The sequence below is a fragment of the Pipistrellus hanaki genome (genome assembly GCF_964339955.1).
Source record: "Pipistrellus hanaki genome assembly, chromosome: 12".
Taxonomy (NCBI): domain Eukaryota; kingdom Metazoa; phylum Chordata; class Mammalia; order Chiroptera; family Vespertilionidae; genus Pipistrellus; species Pipistrellus hanaki.
In genome coordinates this window covers 38498079-38521002 of record NC_140514.1, presented here as the reverse complement: position 1 = coordinate 38521002, position 22924 = coordinate 38498079, and the positions used below count along the sequence as shown (strand labels likewise).

The window sequence follows — 22924 nt, the reverse complement described above, 5'->3', positions numbered from 1 at the left end:
ACACACACACACACACACACACTCACACACACACATATACTCACTCATACACACACTCACACACAGAGATACTCACACACATACTCACACTCATACATACACACATACTCACACTCATACATACAAACATACTCACACTCATACACACATTCACACACACTCACACTCATACACTCACACTCATACACACACTCACTCTCATACACACACACACATACACTCACACTCATACACACATTCACACACACACACACTCACACTCATACACACATTCACACACACACTAATACACACACTCACATTCATACACACGCACACACTCACACTCATACATACACCCATACTCACACTCATACACACATTCACACACACTCACACTCATACACTCACACTCATACACACACTCACTCTCGTACACACACACACATACTCACACTCAAACCATACACACACTCTACCCGGCAAGGTAGCCCCACTCTGTCTGAAATAACTCAGCCCAAACCCTCCCCACACACACACACACCATGTCGAACTCCCTGAACCTCCACAGGGAGGACGGTTTATCTAATCGATAATTGTCCAGGGCATCCTGGAGGCTGGCCCTGAGGGAAGGTCAGGAATTCCACTGACCGGGAAGAGCCCTGCCGGTATATTTAGCTCCCTGAGAATAACCGGAGGGGAGAGAGGAGGGCTGGAAACCGTCTGGGAGAACTGGGAGCACGCTGGGAAGGCGGGGGGAGGGGCGGGAGGACAATGGAGGAAAGGAAGGGGTCTGGCAGGCCCGGGTGCCAGGGGAGAGGGCTGTCTGTCTGTCTCCCTTCCCCTGTGCTCTGTGACCCGGATGACTCAGCGTTTCTGGATCTGGAGAAGGCGGCTGGGCGGTGAGAAAGGCTGCCGGGAGCCCGGGTGGGGATACCCCCGGATGCGGGGAACGTGGGAAGACGTTGGTTTCTAGTGGGAAAAAAAATCCCAGGATGACCCAGGGCAGCCACGCCGGTGTGAGGCAAGGATGACGAGCCCTGCAGGTGGGACCCGGCTGCCTCTGGTCCCCCCTCCCCTCCCTTCCAGCCCCGAGCCCACCCAGGCGCCCTGAGCCCTGGTGGGCAGGCCCCGACCTGGCTACTGGGAGCCGGAGGCACACAGCTGTGGGGTCAGAAAGGCAAGGCCTCGGACCAGAGCGGGCCTGGGCAGGGGTGCCGTGAGCACTTACCCCCGTGGGCTGCTGCCTGGTGTCCAGCAGCGGGGCGTTGAAGCTGGCAGACAGGCTGGGGGTGGTGAGCACCTCCCGCAGCGGGATCTTGGCTTCCCCCAGGAACCTGAGAGGAGGGAAGAGTAAAATATAGACAACTAGCCTGTGCCCAGCCCGTCTCACCACACCCCTCACCACCACCACCACCACCACCATCACCACCACCACCACCACCACCACCACCACCACCACCACCACCATCACCACCACCATCACCACCACCACCACCACCACCACCACCACCACCATCACCACCACCATCACCACCACCACCACCACCACCACCACCATCACCACCACCATCACCACCACCACCACCACCACCACCACCATCACCACCACCATCACCACCATCACCACCACCACCACCACCATCACCACCACCACCACCACCACCACCACCATCACCACCACCATCACCACCACCATCACCACCACCATCACCACCACCACCACCACCACCACCACCACCACCATCACCACACAAACCACGCAGACAAGCTGATCTCCTAGAACTCCAGAGTCACTCAGGACCCTCCTCCTAGTCACTTCATCACCACCCCCCGGAGGGCCAGGCCACTCTCCCTGCACAAGAGGGACACCTTCCCTTCCCCCAGGTCAACTGTGACCCCTTTCTGCCCCTCCCCACAGGCCCAGGCCTCCACCCCTGTCTGCCCAGGTGCCACACAGAAGGGCTAAGTTGGCCATCAGACCTCAGCAGGCAGCCCCTCCTCACATCAGCATTGCTCCCAGGCTCAGCAGCACACCTGGCCCAGTCTACAGACGCGTCTGCAGAGCTTTCCTAGGGCTCGGCCAGCAATGACTACACATGAGGACCAAACAGACGTCCTGTCTCTGAGGGCAGAGAGGGAAGAACATCGGGGCAGGGGAGATCTGCCCCATTCCCAAGAGCAGCCCATGGCGGTCACACCTCACACACCGGTGGCTGCATCTCTGGCGGAGGGAAGGGGCCCCATACAGACGGGCTCTCGGGAATAGGGGGTCACATGCAGTGGCCAATGGTGGGCCCCCCAAGGACGCCACGGGAAACAGTTGTGTTCCGTAGCTATGAAACGGGCCAACGCATTCTGCACACGCAGGGGCAGGAGGACAGCAAGTGGCCTGTGCCGACCAGGACCCTGGCCTGGCGCTGGCCCTGAACTCCGCGTGCTTCCTGCACTCAGCCCGGGCACTGCCACAGGCGTCCTCTGTCTTTCGCTTCTTCATTTTCTTTCCTAGTGAAGAAATGCAACATCTGGTCTCTGTAACAACTGATTGGAATATGGGTTTCTTATGCCTTCATGAAATGACATTTTAATCTTGACCTAATTAGCTGATAGTTTTTTTTATCCTCACCCGAGGCTGTGTTTTATTGAGGAGAGAGAGGAGAGAGAGGAGAGAGAGGAGAGAGAGGAGAGAGAGGAGAGAGAGGAGAGAGGAGAGAGGAGAGAGGAGAGAGGAGAGAGGAGAGAGGAGAGAGGAGAGAGGAGAGAGGAGAGAGAGAGAGAGAAACATCATTGTAAGAGAGAAACACCTATCAGTTGCCTCCTGTCTGCACCTGACCAGGGATCAAACCTACAACTTTTGGTATATGGAATGACAATTCAACCAATGGAACCACCCAGCTAGGGCTAATTAGCTGGTTTTAAAACTGGCTGCGGACAAGTCACACTCATTAGGTGATTACAAAAAGAAAGAAAGGGGGGGAGGGAAGAAGGAAGGAAGGAAGGAAGGAAGGAAGGAAGGAAGGAAGGAAGGAAGGAAGGAAGGAGGAAACTACAAATGTTGTTGAAGATGCGGAGAAATTGGAACCCTGTGCACTGTTAGTAGGAATGAGAAAGGTGCAGCCATCGTGGAAAACAGTACAATGGTTCCTCGAAAACTGAAAAATAGAACTACAACGCGACCCAGCAACTCCACTTGTGGTATTTACCCAAAGAATTAAAATCAGGGACTCACAGAGATTCTTGTCCACCCACCTTCATAGCAGCATTATTCACAACAGCTAAGAGGTGGGAGCGGCCCAAGAGGCCATGAGCAGGTGAACGGATAATAAAACGCGGAGTACACATACAACGGATTGTTATTCAGACTTAAAAGGAGAGGAATTCTGGCATCTGCTACAATGGGCATCAACCTTGAGGACTGTATGCCAAGTGAGATCAGACAGACACAAAAGGGTAAAAATCATATGACTTCCTACATGAGATTCCTAAAGTAGACAAGTTTTTGGAGATAGGAAGTAGAATAGCAATTATCTGGGGATGGGTAGCAAGGGGAAAGAGGGGTTCAAATTTGGTGAGTACAGGGTGTCAGTTTAGAGCAGTGGTTCTCAACCTTCCTAACGCCGAGACCCTTTAAGACAGTTCCTCATGTGGTGGTGACCCCAAACCATAACATTATTTTCGTTGCTACTTCACAACTGTAATTTTGATGTAAATATCCGTGTTTTCCGATGGTCTTAGGTGACCCCTGTGAAAGGGATGTTTGACCCCCAAAGGGGTCTCCACCCACATGTTGAGAACCAACCGCTGGTTCAGAGGGACAAAGCGTTCTGGAGAGGATGGTGGTGATGGCTGCACAGCCATGTGAGTGTACGTAAGGCCACGCGCGGCACACTGTAACTGGTGTGAGCAAAAAGGGGCTGCGTGAAAACCTGACACGCTCAGGGCACGGCGCCGATCATGTCCTCGGCCTGTGGCTTCCTCAGCGGGAATTAATCTGCCTCCGCGGAGCCCTGCCCAGCGTTCTTCCGCGTCTGGGATAACCTAACTTTGAAATGTCAGAGTCATTTCCTTTTCCAACCCCTCCAAGGCACAGCCCGGGCACCAGAGCTCCAGCCCTCAGAGCACTTCACTGCCATCTCGCGCCCACATACCGCCTCTATGTGCCGTAAACGCTCACTACCACTCCTCCTGTGCCCACTCATCACTACCACTCCTCCTGTGCCCACTCACCACTACCACTCCTCCTGTGCCCACTCATCACTACCACTCCTCCTGTGCCCACTCATCACTACCACTCCTCCTGTGCCCACTCATCACTACCACTCCTCCTGTGCCCCCTCATCACTACCACTCCTCCTGTGCCCACTCAACACTACCACTCCTCCTGTGCCCACCGGGTGAAAGAAGCATGTGTCTGAGGTGCAGTCTATCCAGTCCTAGAGATTTCCCCATGCTGCCTTTTCCCGCCTCCACCACCGAGGGCGGCCATGCCCCTTCCTGCGTGTTCTCCTTTGATTCCGGATGCACAACAGGGACTGCAAAGTGGGCACTCCCAGGAGCATTTTCCCAATCCCTTGAGACCTTGCTTCTGGGCACGTCCTCAAAATGTGGCTCCAATAACCCTGACCGGTTTGGCTCGGTGGGTGGAGCGTCAGCCTGCAGACTGAAGGGTCCCAGGTTTGATCCTGGTCAAGAGCATGTACCTTGGTTTCAGGCACATCCCCAGTTGGGGGGTGCAGGAGGCAGCTGATTGATGTTTCTCTCTCATTGATGTTTCTGACTCTCTGTCCCTCTCCCTTCCTCTCTGTAAGAAATCAATAAAATATTTTTTTTAATGTGGCTCAAATAACCTCATACACCTTTTCTTTGCTGACCCTCGTTACATTGGTTACGTTTTGTCATGTACAGTTTACAATGCCAAATAAATAAACTAGCTGCGTATGTAAGCTTCTGCCCAACAAAGCCCCTCCTTTTCCATCTCTCTGGGAGCCAGCGGGCCATTGGCCACCTGGCAGTTCCCTCGCTGGCAAGGCAGTACGCCTGGTGTCTGTTCCCACCCATTTTTCTAACATCTCTTTTAGAGAAAGGACTAAAAAGTCAGGTGTCCACTAATACACATTCTGGGTTCTAGTAGAGACCATGCTAGTAGCGTCACGCTTTCTAGAATTTGGGGCGGTTTGTGTTCTATTCCTTTGGAGTGTGGAACAAACATGTCCCACAGTTCACTGAGGGCTCTGGCGTGTCTCATCCTGGGTCCGTGAGGGAGGACACCTGCCCCCCGTGTGCTGCCTGAGGAGCCGTCAGGACCCAGGCACTGTCGGAAAGACCAGAGTGGTTGAGCATTGTCCCGTGCACCGAAGTGATGCCAATTCGGTTCCGGGTCACGGCACATACCCAGGTTGTGGGTTTAATCCCCAGTCAGGGAGCGTTTAGAAGGTCCTCCCTTCCTCCAGTTGATGGACAGACGTAAACCCCACCTGCAGCCAAATATTCCTGAGCACTGAACCACCAATCAGCACCTGCCAAATACCCTAAGCCCCGGATTCCTAAGTCCCCAGGTCCCTAATCATAGGCCTTACATGAAACCACCAATCAGCGTGTGCTGAGTGCCCTAAGCCCCGTCCCCTATCCTCCCCTTAAAGGTGCTCATACCCCGGCCCTCGGTCTCTTCTGCTCTCTCTCTCTCTCTCTCTCTCTCTCTGGAAGCAGCCGGCAGTGGTACTCTTCTCTTCAATAAAGCCTGTGTCCTGGCATCCCGGTCTCCGGCCCTCTCTGTTTCATCTTTCATAATGGTTCCGAAACCCGGGAGGATCTATCCGAAGGCAACTAATGGATGTTTCTCTCTCACACAGTCTCTGTGTCTGTCTGTCTCTCTCTCTCTCTCTCATCTCTCTCCCCCTTCCTCTCCCTAAGCATGTACTCAAGTGAGGATTTAAAAGAGAAAAAAAAGGCCAGGTAATGGATATAGAGGACCTGCATATCCATGTGACACTGGTGATCAGCGTGACCCTGTCCTTCGTGGGAACAGAGAGGCCGCAGAGCGGAGAGACCTGCTTGAACAATTCGCCTTCGGGAGCCCGTCCTGAAACTGTCCCCACATTCCCCGAGGGGTCAGCCTGGGAGAGCGGGAGGCAGGCGCGCAGAGGAGCGGAGGGAGCGGAGGCCTGGTCATCAGCCGCGCAGGCGGAGCCAGGCCTCCCGGGCCTCCCTCGCAGGCGCCCTGCCCGCCCAGCCGCCCCCTCCCCGGGAGAATTCCAGGAAGGGGGGCGGGAACAATGGGAGGAAATGCAGGAGGAAGGGCAGGCCCCACCCCTGCCAGCCAGGCACCTCTGGCCACGAAGGACAGCTTGTTATTTCCTCCCTCAAATGTCTTTCTGGCTACGAAATGCCCCGCCTGCACCCCTGCCGTGGCCCCTGGGAGTCCCCCTGAGGAGCTGGTGGCTTCACGGGCCCCCACTCCCCTAGAAGGAAGGGCTGCGGGCAGGCTGCCTGCACCAAGCCTCGGGAGGGGCTGCCCCTGAGTGGGCAGCACAGCACAGCTCTGGGGGAGCCGAGGAGGGCTCCTGGGGAGGAGGCAGGGGTCTGGGGCTTGGTCACAGGAAACCCTGATGGCCACTGTTCCTCCATTTCCCAGAGGATGCAGGAGCCAAGCTTTATTCTGGGGGCCTTGAGCATAGGAGGCCCCAACACTTGACTGAGAAATAGACCCTCGGGCCCAGATATGCCCCACGCTCAGTAGGTACCAACCAGTGGCCAAGTGTGGCAGGTGGGGTTCAATAAGGATCAAATGAGACAGGGAGGTGCTTAGGGAGTCTGGGGGGCCTGTACAGGCTGCCTCTAGCAGCTCTGGGTGTGCGCAGAGGCCCTGCTGGTTGTAAAGAACCCCCCTTACCCCTCCCCCCCCATGGGCTTTGACCCCACCCCTTGCAGCCTACTCACAGAAAAATGCCAGGGCTCTCTGGGCCTCCCCAGACCTCTGGCTGGACTGGGCTCAGGAGCTCCTGGAATGTGGGGGCAGGAGAAGCGTAGGGGCTGAAAGAGCGGCTGCCATCCCAGAAACAGAAGGAGACAGAGCTGGCGTGCAGGGGAGAGGGAGAGGCCAAAGCAGTCTCCACATTCACAGGACACACATTCTTCCTCCATGGAGAAAGCATTCCTTCCCAAAGCCACCCTCCACGGGGCCACTGCCCTGTGGGCGATGGGAAAGAGCTGTGGGGTGGTGGCCTCCAAATCTGAGCCTTCAGTGTGTGTATATGGGGGGTGGGGGAGTGAATTAATGTGGCCAAGTATGTTTATTTGAATGAAGCACAAAGAAATCTAAACAATTTTATTTTAGAACATGGGACCATTTTACGTCATTGTAAAAAGAAAGCACAGGAGGCAACCCAGAATTCCATCGCGGCCGAGGGGTGAATATTTCAATACAGCATGGACCATGCCATGGACTTGGGAAGGACACCACAAACTTCTCTAGGCAAAACCTTCAAAACTTCTTTTAAAAAACGTGCAAAAGAGTGTGTACAATGGGCTACCCATACCTCGAGGAATAAAAAGCCTGGACAGAGCGTCTAATACCACGGTTGCCAGAGACTAAGGAAAAGGAAAAATGGGAAGTTACTGTTCAATGCTTATAGAGCCCTGGTCGGCAAACTGCGGCTCTCGAGCCACATGCAGCTCTTTGGCCCCTTGAGTGTGGCTCTTCCACAAAATGCCACGGCCTGGGCAAGTGTATTTTGAAGAAGTGGCGTTAGAAGAAGTTTAATTTTAAAAGATTTGGCTCTCAAAAATTTCAATCGTTGTACTGTTGACTAATGAGTTTGCCGACCACTGGTATAGAGTGTTGTTAGTTCTACAGATGGAAGAGTGATGAAGATGGGTGGGGGTGATGGTTGTACAATGTATTTAATGTGAATGTATGTAATACCAATGAACTACAAGCTTAAAAGTAGTTAAGATGATAACTGTTGTGTGTATTTTTACCACAATTTTTTAAATTTACTTAAAAAATCAATACAATACCTTTTGCCTAAAAAGAGAGACATGTCCAAATCTGTGTTGGTGATTAAGCAATAACATAAGAATTCTGTAAAGATAGATAAGACACCAAGAACAGTGGTACCCATGGGGAAGGGGTGAGTAGGGGGCAGGTGAGAGACAAAGATGACAGGGAAAATTTTTGCTGCATTTTTTTTTTCTTATCGTTTTTGTTTTTGTCACAAAAAATTAAATGTTCACCATCTCAAAAATTAAATCTAAAAACAGAACATAAAACTTTAAAAACCTTATAATGTATTTTCATTTACTTAGCACATCCAGCCAAACACCATCCTCGCCCTCATGGAACTAGCTCCTAGTGATCACTGCCCTCCTATAGACGGTGTGTATGGGATGGAGTGCCGACACCTCCCGCACACTGGCCGGCCTAAGCTCACACTAGCCTGTGGGGTGGGTACTGTTACTGGTCAATCCACCATTCAGCGAGGACACTGGGACTCAGAAAGGCATTTAACCTGCCTGATTTCACACAAGTAACAGGCAGAGCCAGACTCCAAACCTTACCCTGTACCACACCCCAGGGCAGCTAGGACATCTCTGTATTTTGATGCTTTGGTGTCTGGGGCCAAGGCTAGACAATGTCTAGAGATAGTAAATTCTACACCTGCAAGTGCAGACCAGCCAAGCCAAAGCCCATTCGCCCTCCACTTGGGCTCCTACACTCCAGGCACCATTCCCCTGCCCTGATCACACCAGGGAAGTACCACACAGCTCCAGACAGCCACTCCCCTCCAGAACCTGCCAAAATTATCCAAGCTAGCCAATCCGAAACCCTCTTACCCTATCTTGCCTGCCCTTTTCAAAGGAAGCCACAGCAAAGGCTCTGCCATGGCTCCCCTGGTCCCTCTGCCTCCTGGCTCACCCTGGTGTTTTCCTAGTGGCCCTACATGTGGGCCCATCCTATCCTCTAAGTCAAGCATGTCAAACTCGGGGCCCATGGGCCACATGTGGCCCACAACGAATATTTTTGTGGCCCAGCCAATATAACGGTATATAAAAAATGTTTTAATTGAAATTTCATAATTTAATTTTTACAATATCCTGTTATGCATAATTATCAGTAACAAACTACAATGTTCACTAATGACTGATTACTATAATCATGTTGCATTCATTTCCCTTATGTGACTTATGCACAAGCCCACCATTTCTCTCCACTAATACCAGCAGTGAACATTTTAGCAGCCGATTGCCATGTCATTAGTCTTAGACTGACTTGTTTGGTGTATGCACCAGGAAATATTTCACTTTCGGAGAACAAGAAAAATAGGTTTATTTGTGTTACACTTACTAATTTGTGCAGTTATTTGGTGTCTGCTAAGTTAATATTTAAGAAAAAAATATTAATTTTTATTAAAATGTTCTATTATTTTATGTTCAGGATTATTCATTTATTTCAGCCCCTTGTATTCAGCATGTCTCTATCGAAATAAACCTATGTTTCTATGAAAATTGAAGCTTTTGTTTTTTTGTGGCCCACATAAACTTAAACCTTGTTTATTTGGCCCGTGTGAGCCTCTGAGTTTGACATGCTTGGTCTGCACTACGCACTGGCATTCTCAGGGGGTGACTGCGAAGGCTGTGCCCTGGGAGAGGGAGCAGAGACAGAGGGTCGGGTGGAGGGTACAGGCCTGACAACAGTATATGGATTTTTTTGTTCTATTTTTGCAACTACTCTATAATTTTGAAATTATTTCCTAAAAAATAGCTCCAGAAAGGTTTCCATGGGTCAGTTTCTCCCCCCCCCCCCCTCTTTTTTTTTTTTTAATTCTTACGGGAGGATACGTTTTTATTGGTTTTAGAGAGAAAAGAAGGGCGCGAGAGAAACATCCGTCTGTTACCTCCCATAGGCACCTCGACCAGGAATCAAACCAGCAACCTGGGTAAATGCCCCGACTGAATGGAACCTGGAACCTTTTGGCCACAGGACGACGTTCCAACCATTTGAGCAGCCCGGCCAGGGCAGTTTCTCGTTCTTTATCTTTTAAACTAAGAAAAGGACATACCAACTAAAACATGTGGACACATTCATCACTGACTCAGCTGCACCTTCCTCTCAAAGCGTCAGGCGTGACGGGAAAGCCAGAGCGCCCCTGCCCTGGCCAGACACGAACACACGCACGCACTTGGGGGAGGAGACGCCCGTGAGCCCTCAGCCCTCAGCCATGCGTGCCTGGCCACAAGGGCCAGGAAACCAGGGACAGCCGGACATCCCCATCCCCTGAGCCGGCCAGGCCTCTGGCAGCCTTCCCACCAATATCCGATTCCCTGGGGCTGCCTAAGACTCACTCTAAATAGTTTTCCACTTCAATCCAGAGAGAGAAACAAAAACTACTCTGAAAGCCAGGGATGCCCTGGATAGAATCCAGAACAAAATATAGTTTTAAAAATCCTCGGAAAATAAGGATAGCATCAGCACTTCCAAGCAGGCTGAGAACAATTGAGTGGTGGACTATAAATACTCCTGCCCAGAGAGCCCCCAGGATTCCAGAAAGGGGGGCCAGCCAGCCTGTGTGCTGAAACCCAGGGCTGAAACGTTCCCCAACGTGTAGCTGCAGCAAACCACCTCTCTGCCTCTTTAAATGTCCAAACACACACATAGGCACACACACACACACACACACACACACACACACACATCTGAGTGTCCCTTTCTGTGTGGAATGGCAAAGCAACTGACAGGGGACAAGCATAAAACAGACTGAGGGTTAAATATACAAACCACCATGAATGAATAAGAAAAACACAAGCAACTAAAATATAAGGATAGGTAGCCGGCAGAAGAAGAAATACAAGTGGGCAAAAAACACATGAAAGATGCTCAACTTTACAAGTAGCCAAGGAAACACAAATTATATGATAACCATTTCTCCCACCACAGCACTAGCAAAAATAAAAATAAAAACTGACAGACACTTATTTTACTCTGTTGGTACTCATAAATTAGGGCAATGTATTGAAAAGTACTCTGGTATAACCTGGAAAATGTTACATACTCCTGCCCTTGGATCCAGTAATCCCACTTCTAAAGACTGCTCCAAAAGAAAAAATAGTGTAGGGACATAGAAACATTTGGATAAAGATGTTCAAAGGATAACCACTTGAGAGCAAGAAATTGGAAAGAATCTAAATAGCAGTCAGCTCTCTCATCGATGTTTCTAACTCTCTATCTCTCTCTCTTCCTCTCTGTATAAAATCAATAAAATATAAAATAAATAAATAAATAAATAAATAGCAGTCAGTAAGGATTCTGTGGGCCTGGCCAAGTGCCCTAATGGTTGAGCATCAACCTATGAACCAGGAGGTCATGGTTCAATTCCCAGTCAGGGCACATGCCTGGGTTACAGGCTCAATCCCCAATGTGGGGGTGGGGAGGGGGCATGCAGGAGGCAGCCAATCAATGATTCTCTCTCATTGTTGATCTCTCTCCGCCCCCCCCCCCCCCCCGGCTCTCCCTCTCCCTCTCCTTCTCCCTTCCTCTCTGAAATCAACAAAAATATATTTTTTAAAAATAAGGGTACTGCAGTGGGGTAAAGCCTGGCACACCCACTTTGTGAAATACACGCGGCCATTTAAAACGGGTTGATCAGTACACCCTGATGAAAAGGGTTCATGATGAGGTGACGAAAAGCAAGGTGCAGATCAACACGTAGAGCACGATCCCACTTTTGTGTGGGTACATGTATACACATGTACGTAAACAGACACTCGCATTTGCTTAGGAAAAGGCGAGGGAGATAAGTTCCAAATTGTCAACAATGAACTCCACTGGAGGGAAGGGGAGGGTGGGGAGTGGGAGGGAGAACTTGCACTTTTCCCGTTATAACTTTGTTGTTGTCTTACTCCTCACCTGAGGATAGTCTCTCCATTGATCCTTAGAATGGAAGGGAGGGGCAGAGACACAGAGAGAGAAACATTGATACAAGAGACACAGCTATTGGTTGCCTCCCACAAGCGTCCCAACTGGGGCTGGGGATGGAACCTGCAATCCAGGTACATGCCCTTGTCCGGAATTGAACCCAGGAACCTTCAGTTCTTACCACTGAGCCAAAAATGGAGCTTACTTGAGCCTATAAAAATACTTATAATTTTTAACTTGTATGGGTTTTTTTAAGTTACCTATATATATATATAAAAGCCTAAGCGGCCGGCCAATCATTTGACCTTTTGACCAGTAGCTATGACACACACTGACCACCAGGAGGAAGACACTCAATGCACAGGTATGGAAACATGGAACAGGCTGGTGAATCTCAGAGGGAATAGGGTAGGGAGAAGGGTGGGAAGAGATTAACCAAAGATCTTATATGCATACTAGAGGCCCAGTGCACGGATTCCTGCACCGGTGGGTTCCCTCGGCCTGGCCTGCAAGGATCGGGCCAAAACCGGCAGTCCAACACCCCCCGAGGGGTCCCAGATTACAGGAGGGTGTAGGCCAGGCCAAGGGACTCCACCAGTGCATGAATTTGTGCACTCACAGCCTTTTAGTGACTCCGTGACTCACTAAAGGGAAATGGGGCTTTGAAGGGTTTTCACTAACCCAAGGGCAACACCTTGGTGAGTGCCTAGAGAAAAGCTTGTTAAAAGGCAGCGAGTGCCTCCTCACCGGCTCCTGTGTACATCTAGGTCTCTTCTCCACTTCCTCACGGCGGGGAGGGGGCTGGGCACAGTCACCCTGGGCATACTGGCCAGATCAAATGCAGGATTCCCCTTTACGTTTTCATTCCAGATAAACAATGGATCGTTTAAGTGAGTCCCAGGCACTTCACTGAGTATCCTGGATGTGTCTCTGATGAAGCTGGCCACCGCCCTGGGCCTGGCTAGGCCTGGCCAGTGAGGGGCCGCTGTCAAGGTGAGCCTTCTGACCCTGATGCTTTTTGGCAGGTGGGTGCTTTGACTCCATGGAGACTCCTGCTTCCATGCTTGTACGTACCAGACATTTAAACCGAAAATACACTTACATTAATTTTCACCAGGAAGGCATTTTCCAGAACAAAATAACCCCGTTTGATTTGACACATTTTCTAAACAACGCAATCAAACTTTCCTTTTTTCTTAATCTTCATTTTTATTTTTATTTTTTATTTTCTTTCTTTTTTTTTTTTTATTGATTTTTACCAAAATCGTTGCCACGGATACAACTGCTCTCTGCTTAAGTTCCCCAACATAGACTTAGCTCAGATTTGTTTTCCTTTTGGGGGTTCATATCAAATTTGGTTCCCTCCCATTTTGAGTTTTCTTTGGTCCAATTATTTCTATTAAAACCCATTTTTTCCAGGTGAGTGTTTACAGCTGCCAGCAAGATTCTTCAGTCAGGCCCTAACCGGTTTGGCTCAGTGGATAGAGCGTCTGCTCGCGGACTCAAGGGTCCCAGGTTTGATTCCGGTCAAGGGCAGGTACCTTAGTTGTGGGCACATCCCCAGTGGGGGGTGTGCAGGAGGCAGCTGATTGAGGTTTCTCTCTCATCAATGTTTCTAACTCTCTATTCCTCTCCCTTCCTCTCTGTAAAAAAAAAAAAAAAAAAAAAAAAAAAAAAAAAAAAAAATCAATAAAATATATTTTATTTAAAAAAAAAAAAAGTTTCTTCAGTCAGTTTTAATTTCCTTATCAAGTTTACCATATGCAGTCTGGGCCACAATTATTCGATGGTGATCCTTTCCACCAACAATTTCATACCTAAACTACTACCAGATTATATTTGTCCCTGAGCTAATCCATGAAGAAAATAGAAAGCAATTCCTGGCAGAAAGGCCCGCATTGCACAACCCTGGTGCACACTGGCCTCCCCTGGGCAGTTTCAAGAAGTGCTCACGCCTGCCTCCGACTCCAGTTCGTCCTCTCAGCCGATTCTGCAGCGCCCAGACAGGGATGTCTTCCAGGCCCTTCTCATATGCAGGCAGGACTGGAAGACTGGCCCAAAAACCTAGACCTGCACTGTCCAGCACACAGCCACCACACACATTAGCTATTTATATTCACATTAAATAAAAGGTAAGGTTCCGTCCCTCAGCTGCACAAGCCAACACAGTTCCATCATCTCGAAAAGTTCTCCTGGGTGGCCCTGGTCGGAGTCGTGATGAGGGGGTCTCAGCCCAGGCTGCACATGGAAATACCCAACGCCTGGGAGTTTGTCATGGTGGCAGCCTCGCCCCCAACCAATGAGATCCGAATCCTGGGTGGGGGCAGACAGTGTCTGTAAGAGCTGCCCAGGATGCTATGGATGGTGTGGCTGGATTAGGAACCTGTGGGCCAACCATCCCAGGGGTCAAAACAGCTGGTCAGGGGTCAGGGTCCCCTCCCCTCCAGCGTCCCTCCGAGACGCCCCGAATAAACAGGAAGTTCGTTGTTCACTGCGGCCTGGGATGGGAGTCCAGGACCTCCAGCTGGATTTACAATGAGTGGAGTTTCCTTTTTTGTGCATTTCCAACCCGATGTTATCAACACAAAGTGTATTCACCCCTGCGGTTGGCTCTGGGGTCCCTCGGGCTGAGGGTGGGTGGGGTGCTGAGAAGCCAGGAGGCAGTTCCCAGCCTGAGATTTCCTCCCGTCCCCCCGCCAGGACTTTCCAAGACCCTACTCCAGGCCAGTGGACCAGCCGAGTACAGCGAGGTCACCCCAAACTGACAGCGGCCAGGGAAACACACAGTGTCAAGTGCCCCAAAAGCCCTGGAGAAAGAGAGAAGAGAGGTGGGGAGACTTGGTGGAGAGAAAGGAAAGGGGGGTGAGGAAGGACAAAATAAGCAACTCAAAAGACTTTGAGACTAAAGAATAAGCAAGGCACAGATGGAGGCCGAGGCGAGAGGTCAGGGAGAGCGAGAGGAGGCCGGATAGAGGGAGACCGGGGCGTGAGCAGTGGTGGAGGGCTGTGGCCTAGTACACCAGTCACGAGCTCACAGGACACACACCCAAAACCCCAGAAATGAAGGGGGGTGCTGCACGGCCACCCCGTGGGACTTCACAGAAGCTCTGAGGACCATCAGGTGACCTCGGTCACTGCCATGCCTGTTACTTCCCTGTTGGCTGCCTGCCGGGTGGGTGATGGCTGGGGGGCAGTGAGGAGGTGTGCTATTTAAAATGCTCATTCAGCCGAAACCAGTTTAGCTCAGTGGTAGAGCGTCGGTCTGCGGACTGAAGGGTCCCAGGTTTGATTCCGGTCAAGGGCATGTACCTTGGTTGCGGGCACATCCCCAGTGGGGGGTGTGCAAGAGGCAGCTGATTGATGTTTCTCTATCATCGATGTTTCTAACTCTCTATCCCTCTCTCTTCCTCTCTGTAAAAAATCAATAAAATATTTTTTAAAAAAAATAAAATAAAATAAAATAAGGAGGAGAATCCAAGATGGCTGCTCGGATAGGCACCTAGCCGCAGCCGCACGCAACAATTTCAATAAAATACAACTAAAATATAAAATGGACATCACCCAGAACTACAGGAAAGTCGACTGACTGGAAATTCTACAACGAGAAGCAAGGAGAAAACCAGAAGGAAGCGCGGAGGAGCTGTAAAAGCCTAAGGTACGGAGACACGCGGCGCACGGAGAGGACGGAGCCAGAGAGGAGGGAGGCCGAGTGCCTGGCTGGCGTTCCCTAGCGGGAAGCAGAGAAAAGCTCCGATTGTGCTGGGCCCCCAACTGCTCTGAACCTCCGTTCTAGGCCAGACCCCGGGGACCCAGGCTCATCCAGAGGGAGCTGGGCTGTAAGGCGGAACCTGGGGAAGTGGCGAAAGGAGGTCCCAGAGGCGCGCACAGTGCGCACAGAGAAGGGCCGGCCGGCTGTGCCGTAGGACTGCCCTGGCGGGAAGGAGACAGGGGCTCCAGACTGCTCTGAACGCCACCTCCAACTCCACTTCCAACTGAACTGAACCCCAGTTTCGGGCCCATTGCGGGAGAGCCTACACTGTTTGGTAGCAGGCGAAAATCGAGGGCACCTTTCTCTCAGAGGCGCTTGCAACAAGTACTAAAGGACCCTGAGTCTCAGGAGTCGCATAGGGCGGGGCTGACGGAAGCCAAAGCTGTAGGCTCCACCCTGAAACTCCGCCCCATCAGAAAAGCTGTCTGCGAAAATGCCTAAACCAAATAGATCACAAACAAAAGAAATGGAGGACAAAAAGCGACTGGATATAGAGTTCAAAACCACACTTATAAGGTTTTTCAAGAGTTTCCTAGAAAAGGCCGATAAAATAAATGAGACCTATGAGGATATGAAAAGGGATCAACAAGAAATAAAGAATACATTGTCTGAAATAAAAAATATTCTACAGAGTCCTAAAAACAGAATAGAAGATCGCAAGAATCAAGTCAAAGATTTGGAACATAAAGAGCCAGAAGACACTCCTCTGCAGAAGCTAGAAGGCAAGAGAATCCAGAAAATTGAAGATAATGTAAGAAACCTCTGGGACAACTTCAAACGATCCAACATCAGAATCATGGGGGTCCCAGAAGATGAGAGAGAGCAAGATATCGAAAACATACTGAAAGAAATAGTGACAGAAAACTTCCCCCACCTGGTGAAAGAATTGGACTTACAAGTCCAGGAAGCACACAGAACTCCAAATAAGAGGAATCCAAAGAGGACCACACCAAGACAAATCATAATTAAGATTCCAAGAGCAAAGGACAAAGAGAGAATATTAAAAGCAGCAAGAGCTAAGCAGGAGGTTACCTATAAAGGAGCACCTATACGATTGTCAGCTGATTTCTCAACAGAAACCATGCAGGCCAGACGGGAATGGCAAGAAATATTCAAGGTGATGAATAGCAAGAACCTACAGCCAAAAATACTCTACCCAGCAAAGCTATCACTCAGAATCGAAGGTCAGATAAAGAGCTTCACTAATAAAAAAAAGCTAAAGGAGTTCATCACCACCAAACCAGAATTATATGAATTGCTGAAGGGGGTTCTTTCAGAAGAGAAAGTAAATAAAGATAAAAATTATGAACAACAAATACGTAACTATCAACAAGTGAATCTAAAAACCAAGGAAATTAAAAAAAAAAATCTGATGAACAATATTAACTGTTGAATATAATAGAATCAGAGGTATGGAAGGGGAGTGAACTAATGATTCTTGGGGAAAAGGGGAGAGGGGAATGTGGGAAGAGACTGAACATAAACTGTGCACCTATGGATGAGGACAATGGGGAGTGGGGAAAGGGCAGAGGGTGGGGTGGGAAGTGGGGGGAAAGGAACACTTGTAATAATATGAACAATAAAAATTTATTTAAAAAAAACAAAAAAATAAAATAAAAAATAAAAAAAATAAAATAAAATAAAATGCTCATTCAACTCAGCTCACTGAATTGTTCCCATTTTCTCTTTCAAAATGAAAAATGTCACAGGGTTACTCCTGTCACTTCCCGGTAGGTTTCTTACTTTCATCACTTTAGAATTTTTCATCTCGAATTCTTTTCTCAGATTTCATGTGTAAAGTGGACATGCACCCTCACGCATCCAACATCCAAGGAAACTGCTATCCAAGCTGGGCACCCATTGGCGCCTACACTGATACCAGAGTTCTATCATTCCCACAGGTGGCAGTATTGTTTGGGCAACCTCTGAAATGCTTCAGATATTCATAAATCTAAGTTTACTTTTGAATTTGATTTAACTCATAGTTAAATTTTTAAATTTTTACTTATTGATTTGAGAGAGAGAATGAGAGAAACACCAATTTGTTCACTTACTTATGCATTCATTGGTTGCTTCTTGTATGTGCCCTGACCAGGGATCAAACCCACAACCTTGGTGTATCAAGGACGACGCTCTAATCCAGTGGTCGGCAAACCACAGCTCAGGAGCCACATGCAGCTCTTCGGCCCCTTGGGTGTGGCTCTCCCACAAAATACCACACGCAGGCGAGCACGTACAGTGAGACTGAAACTTCGTGGCCCATGTGCAGAAGTCGGTTTTCTGCCCGGGTGAGTCTGTTTTGAAGAAGTGGCGTTAGAACACTCAAGGGGCCAAAGAGCCGCATGTGGCTCGCCAGCCTCGGTTTGCCGACCACTGCTCTAACCAACTGACCAATGTTTAATTTTTAATTGCTGGGAATGCAAAACGGAGATAAATGTCTGGAAAACTCGAAAATTCTATTCCAATGGTTATTGGAAAGTAGTTTCTGGTAAGTTAGGTACTTGTGTGAATTGCTCTCCTGTAAACCGATATTTGAGGAACTGGTTTCTAGCACCCTGGCCCTGTAGTGAACTAGTCACGTGGGAACTGGTTTTCTGGGAGCCAACATCCCTCCAGGAGCTGGAGGACGCCCACAGGGGCCAATGAGAGGGCCCCAAGGAGCAGTGCAGCCTGGCCCCTGCTGTGACCTCTAACCCACGGTGTCACCCTGAAGGCCAGCCTGGCCCCTGAATTGATCAAACGTATGCTTATGGCCCCTGCTCTCATGCTGCCTTTAAGGTCCTAGAACTCTCCCCTCGGGGTATAAATGTTGCATCTGAGCTTGAAAATGAAACACGTGTTTCCTCTGCGTGCCTCTCAGAAACCAGGCTGCCCTGCCTTTGCCTCGCTGAGCTCTCTCCCTCCACTCCAGCATCTTCAAGCAACTGAACTCTCCAGAAGGTCCCAGCCCCTCCTAGGGCTGCCAGGAGGCTCTGCAAGGTGGAATGACCACAAGCAAGTTGCAGGTGGGCCCTCCAACCACAGCTCTGCTGTCACTAGCCGTGGAGAAAATCACCCATCCTCTCAGAGCCTCAGTTTCTCCACCTGTAATGATGACAATTGTAACAGTAGCATGTAACTGATTTTAAAAGATCTTGTACATAAGGACTCAGGCCAGGGCCAGACCCTTGGCTAATCTCTCAGAAAACATCAGCTGGGCCTACTGCTGTCTTCTCAGGTGGCTCACTTGTCATGTGACTTAGTCCCACCTACAAGGCCTTAGCCTGGCTGCCTCCATACCCAGGCACCAGATGCCCTCCCTTCCTCACCTCTCTAAAGCCTACCCCAGCCTCTAAGTCAGGCTGAGTGGGCCCCGCCCCCTCCAGGAAGCCCTCCAGGACTACCCAGTGCTCAGAATCACTCCCTTCCTGGCCTGTAGGCCCACCATTTGTTCTTGTTGGAGGCGCTGTGTTTTCTACACAATGTTTGCCTGTGTGAGCGGACTCTAGCCCCTGCCCCCTGTGCAGGTTGGGACTGCTGAGGCCCTGGCCCCCACTCCTCACAGCCCCACCTTGGGAAGGGCCAGCGGAAGGGACCCCACACAGACCATGCCCTGCACCCATGGCCAGCAGAACCACAGAGAAACAGTAGCAGTTGGGTCTCTCTTGCAAGGCTTTTAAGTTTTCAAATTTCCCGGGTGCTTTGCAGCCTGAGAGCCTTGCCAGCCTTCCCCAGGTCTCTGAATCCTCCCTCCTTCCTTCTCTCTCCTCCCTCCTCTCACCTCCTAACTCCCCCCGACCCCGCCTCCGCAAGATAACACAGCCAGGCCTCCCAAGACTCTGACACCACTGACCCAGTTCCCACACAAAGGCTCCCCTGTGAGCAGATCACAGCACAGCAAGGCCACCATGCCTGATCCTTGCGCCCAGACCTCAGTAAATGGCGCCCAGAGCATAAATCCACCCCTGCCGGCACCTACCACAGCCGCACCTGCACCCCACCTTGCCCGGCAGACACTGCTGAGCCCCTGACAGTCACAGCTGTGCAGCCTTGCAAGCTGCATCTGTCTCCAGGCCACGCCACCCACCATCAACAGGACCCTCTGCATGCCCATCAGTCCTGCCCACCCCCCACCCCTATACACATACAAAGCACATACAAGGCCCAGGAGCCCGATGACAAGAGAAGGGATCCCCACAATTTTGCATCTGCTATTCCCCCTGGCTGGCAACCCTCCCATGCTACCTACGTGAAACACCAACAGAAAACAGCACCAGAGAGGAGTGCAGTCAGTGGGAACCGGCCTCCAAACCACAAATCTCACCTCCAGGCCCACTTCTTCCATGAAGCCTTCCTGGGAGCTCCCTGCTGGTGGCGTGCCTGCCTCCCGCAGTGCGGCCCTGTGCGCTGCCCTCTCCAGACTGGGCAGGGCGAGGAGACAGAACCACGCCCAGGCGTCCCTGGGCTGGAGCAGGACACAGAGCGCCTTCTCCTCCCCACTCCCTGTCCACAGGCTGTCTGTGCCAGCACGGGCACACCTGACTCCAGCCCATCGCCTTCCCTGCAGCCTGGGCGGCTCTCAGATTCACCCAGGGCTGCGTCTCTGTGGCTGCAGCCAGGCAGCCAGGAGAGGCAGGTGTTCGGTAAATGCTGAGTGGAAACACCAGCGCTCCGGGCCCAGATTCTGGAATAGATGTCCCCCACGGGCCTACCTGTACCTGCAGGCCACAGAGCCCCCCTGGCCCGCCTCACCTGTTCCTCCCCATCGTCTCATGGTCCTTGACCACCACATGAAGCTCAGAGCTCTGGTCCAGGGGGATGCCCTTGAGGTCCCACTCAAAGCCCTGGGAGAAAAGGAGAAAAGACATCTCATTAACCTGTGGCCCCCGAGGAGAAGAGACTGTCTCGTTCACCCTGGTCCCCGAGGACACTGAGCAGGCATCCTTAAATGATGCTGGTGGATGGATGGGTAAATGAGTGAGTGAATGAATGAATGAATGAATGAATACAGGAATGGCAGGGTCCCAAAGATTCAGGGTAACAGTGAGAACTGAAGGCAACAGCAGGAAGGAGGCCAGACTCCCATAACCCCTCCCCAGTTCAATCCCACCGATCACCAGGCCTCGGAGCGCCGCTGGGGAAAATGCCCGGGTCCTGCGGGGTCCTCAGGGGCCAAGACCAACGTGCTCAGCCAGAAGCCAGGCCCCTCCCTGCTGGGCAGCAGGAGTCAGTGCCTCATTGGGGAGGCCCAGCCAGAGGCCCCGGGACCTTCCTCAGAGCAAAGGCTCCCCTGGGCAGCCCAGCCCCGTTCACAGAAGGCATCCGGGCTTCCCAAGGACCACCAGGGAGGCCCATGAAGGGAGCTGGGTAAGGGCAAGGGGCCGGCAGGAGCCAGAGGAGGACCTGGTGCACCTGAGAGAATGGCCTGCGTAAGGCCGACAAGACAGGCAAGAGAGCCCCTCACCACCCTCTACCTGCTGGCAGAGCCCGAGGGAACAGAGATGGACACTGACTCCTCCCCAGGCCACGCCCACTCTGCCTGGCACACCAGGCCACCACCCGTCCTCCCATGTTCCCAGCGCCAGGAGGATTTAGTTGGCACCCGGGACCAGCATGCCTTCCCTCCTTGACAATGCCACTGAGAAAGCCCCTTCTTGCACGAGCCCTGACTCGGAGGCAGTGGCAGCAGAGAGAAGAGGGAGGGTGAAGGAACCACATACCTCATTCCACACAGGGTTCACGTTGTTCTTGATGACTTTGGTTCTCTTCTTCACCCCTGTGAGAGACAAAGAGGGAGTGAGAGACCGTTCCAGCCCTGCTCCTCCCCTCGAGAGGGGCAGCCCCTCAGACACGCCCTGCAGCTCACCTGCCAAGGAAACCTTACAAACCAGCGGCTGCCCTAGAACCCCACCCATCCGCCTGGCTGCCCAGCGCCGATCACCGACTCCTCTCAGCTCTGGGATGGAGAAGCAGCAGCCCAACAGAAGGCTGTTTTTTAAAAAGAAAATACCCAGGCTGACTCTTCTTTATGATTTGAAATTGTTATTCCTGACTTAAAATAACATTTTTCAATCGCACATTTTCTGACTCTAAGAATGAATGATCTTCATTGAAAAGATTCCATTTTTCTTTTTCAAGCCATCCTCCTCCACATATTATGTGATTCCATTTACATGAATGTCCAGAATAAGCAATCCACAGGTAAGTACTTTCCAGGGGCTGGGGGGAGATGGGGTTGGGGAGTGAAGGCTTAACAGAGGTTTCTTTTCGGGGTGATGAAATGGTCTGAGTTAGACAGTGATGATGATTGCACAGCAGTGTGAATATACTAAAAACTATTTAAAATATACACTTTCAAATAGTTAAATTGGTGAATTTTAGAGCATGTGAATTTTATCTCAATTTTCATTTTTTTTAATGTATTTTTACTGATTTCAGAGAGGAAGGGAAAGGAAGAGAGAGAGAGAAACATCAATGATAAGAGAGAATCATGGATCAGCTGCCTCCTGCACGCCCCACACTGGAGACTGAGCCACCAACCGGGGCAAATGCCCTGACCGGGAATCGAACCGTGACCTTCTGGTTCAAAGGTCAGTGCTCAACCACTGAACCACGCCAGCCGGGCTATCTCAGATTTTAAAGGATCCAGCTTACCCTGGCCTTGAAGGGGTCTGTCTGAGCGGGCTATCCCAAGGCAGGTCTATGTGTTCACGAGGGCTGGGACGAGGTAACGCAGAATGGTCGGGGTAGACAGACAACAAGAACTGACACTGTGGTGGTGAGCAGACCCACAGCGCCCCAGATGGCAGCCACAGCCTTCCTCCGGAGCCCTGGGCCGAGGGCGTGGATGAGAAGCCGCTAAGCATGTCCCACTCTTCCTTTAAGCACCCCAACAGCAATAGTCGTGTTCGAATGGGTGACTAAATATGTTCAGCCAGACACAGAATTCATACATGGGTTGGATCATGAAGATCACACTGTTCAGCCCCACCTGTGTGAGGCTCCCCAGGAGAAGCCCTTGGTCTCCGCCTGCACTGCTCAGCTTTCACAGAGTCTGGACCCTGAGAGCCCCTCAAGCCTGGGAAACTTCTCCCAGGACCCCGGGCCTCCTCGGAAGCAGAGCTGTGTCAGCACTTATCTGAGGTGTCAGCCCCATCAGGGATGTTTCAGAGCAGAAAACAGAGGGAAGCAGAGAGGGGTCAAGGACACGAGCAAGGTTTTGGGGGAGGATCTGGAGGAGAGAAACAAAAGAGGAAGAGCGAGGAAAGGAAAATCGTGGTGAAAGA

At 51.0% G+C, this 22924-nt stretch overlaps 1 protein-coding gene across 21 annotated transcripts in view; it reads right to left on the bottom strand.

The window, feature by feature from the left end:
• The window catches only part of DYSF (dysferlin), a 192137-nt gene that overhangs the window by 148432 nt on the left and 20781 nt on the right, over window positions 1-22924 (bottom strand). For all 21 annotated transcript variants that reach the window (XM_084901152.1, XM_084901143.1, XM_084901159.1 and 18 more), the window contains exons 2-4: window positions 21359-21414; window positions 20391-20482; window positions 1211-1316 (exon numbers count right to left, since the gene is read on the bottom strand). In XM_084901152.1, coding sequence (XP_084757278.1) covers window positions 1211-1316; window positions 20391-20482; window positions 21359-21414 — 254 coding nt within the window. The remainder of the gene's footprint in view (window positions 1-1210; window positions 1317-20390; window positions 20483-21358; window positions 21415-22924) is intronic.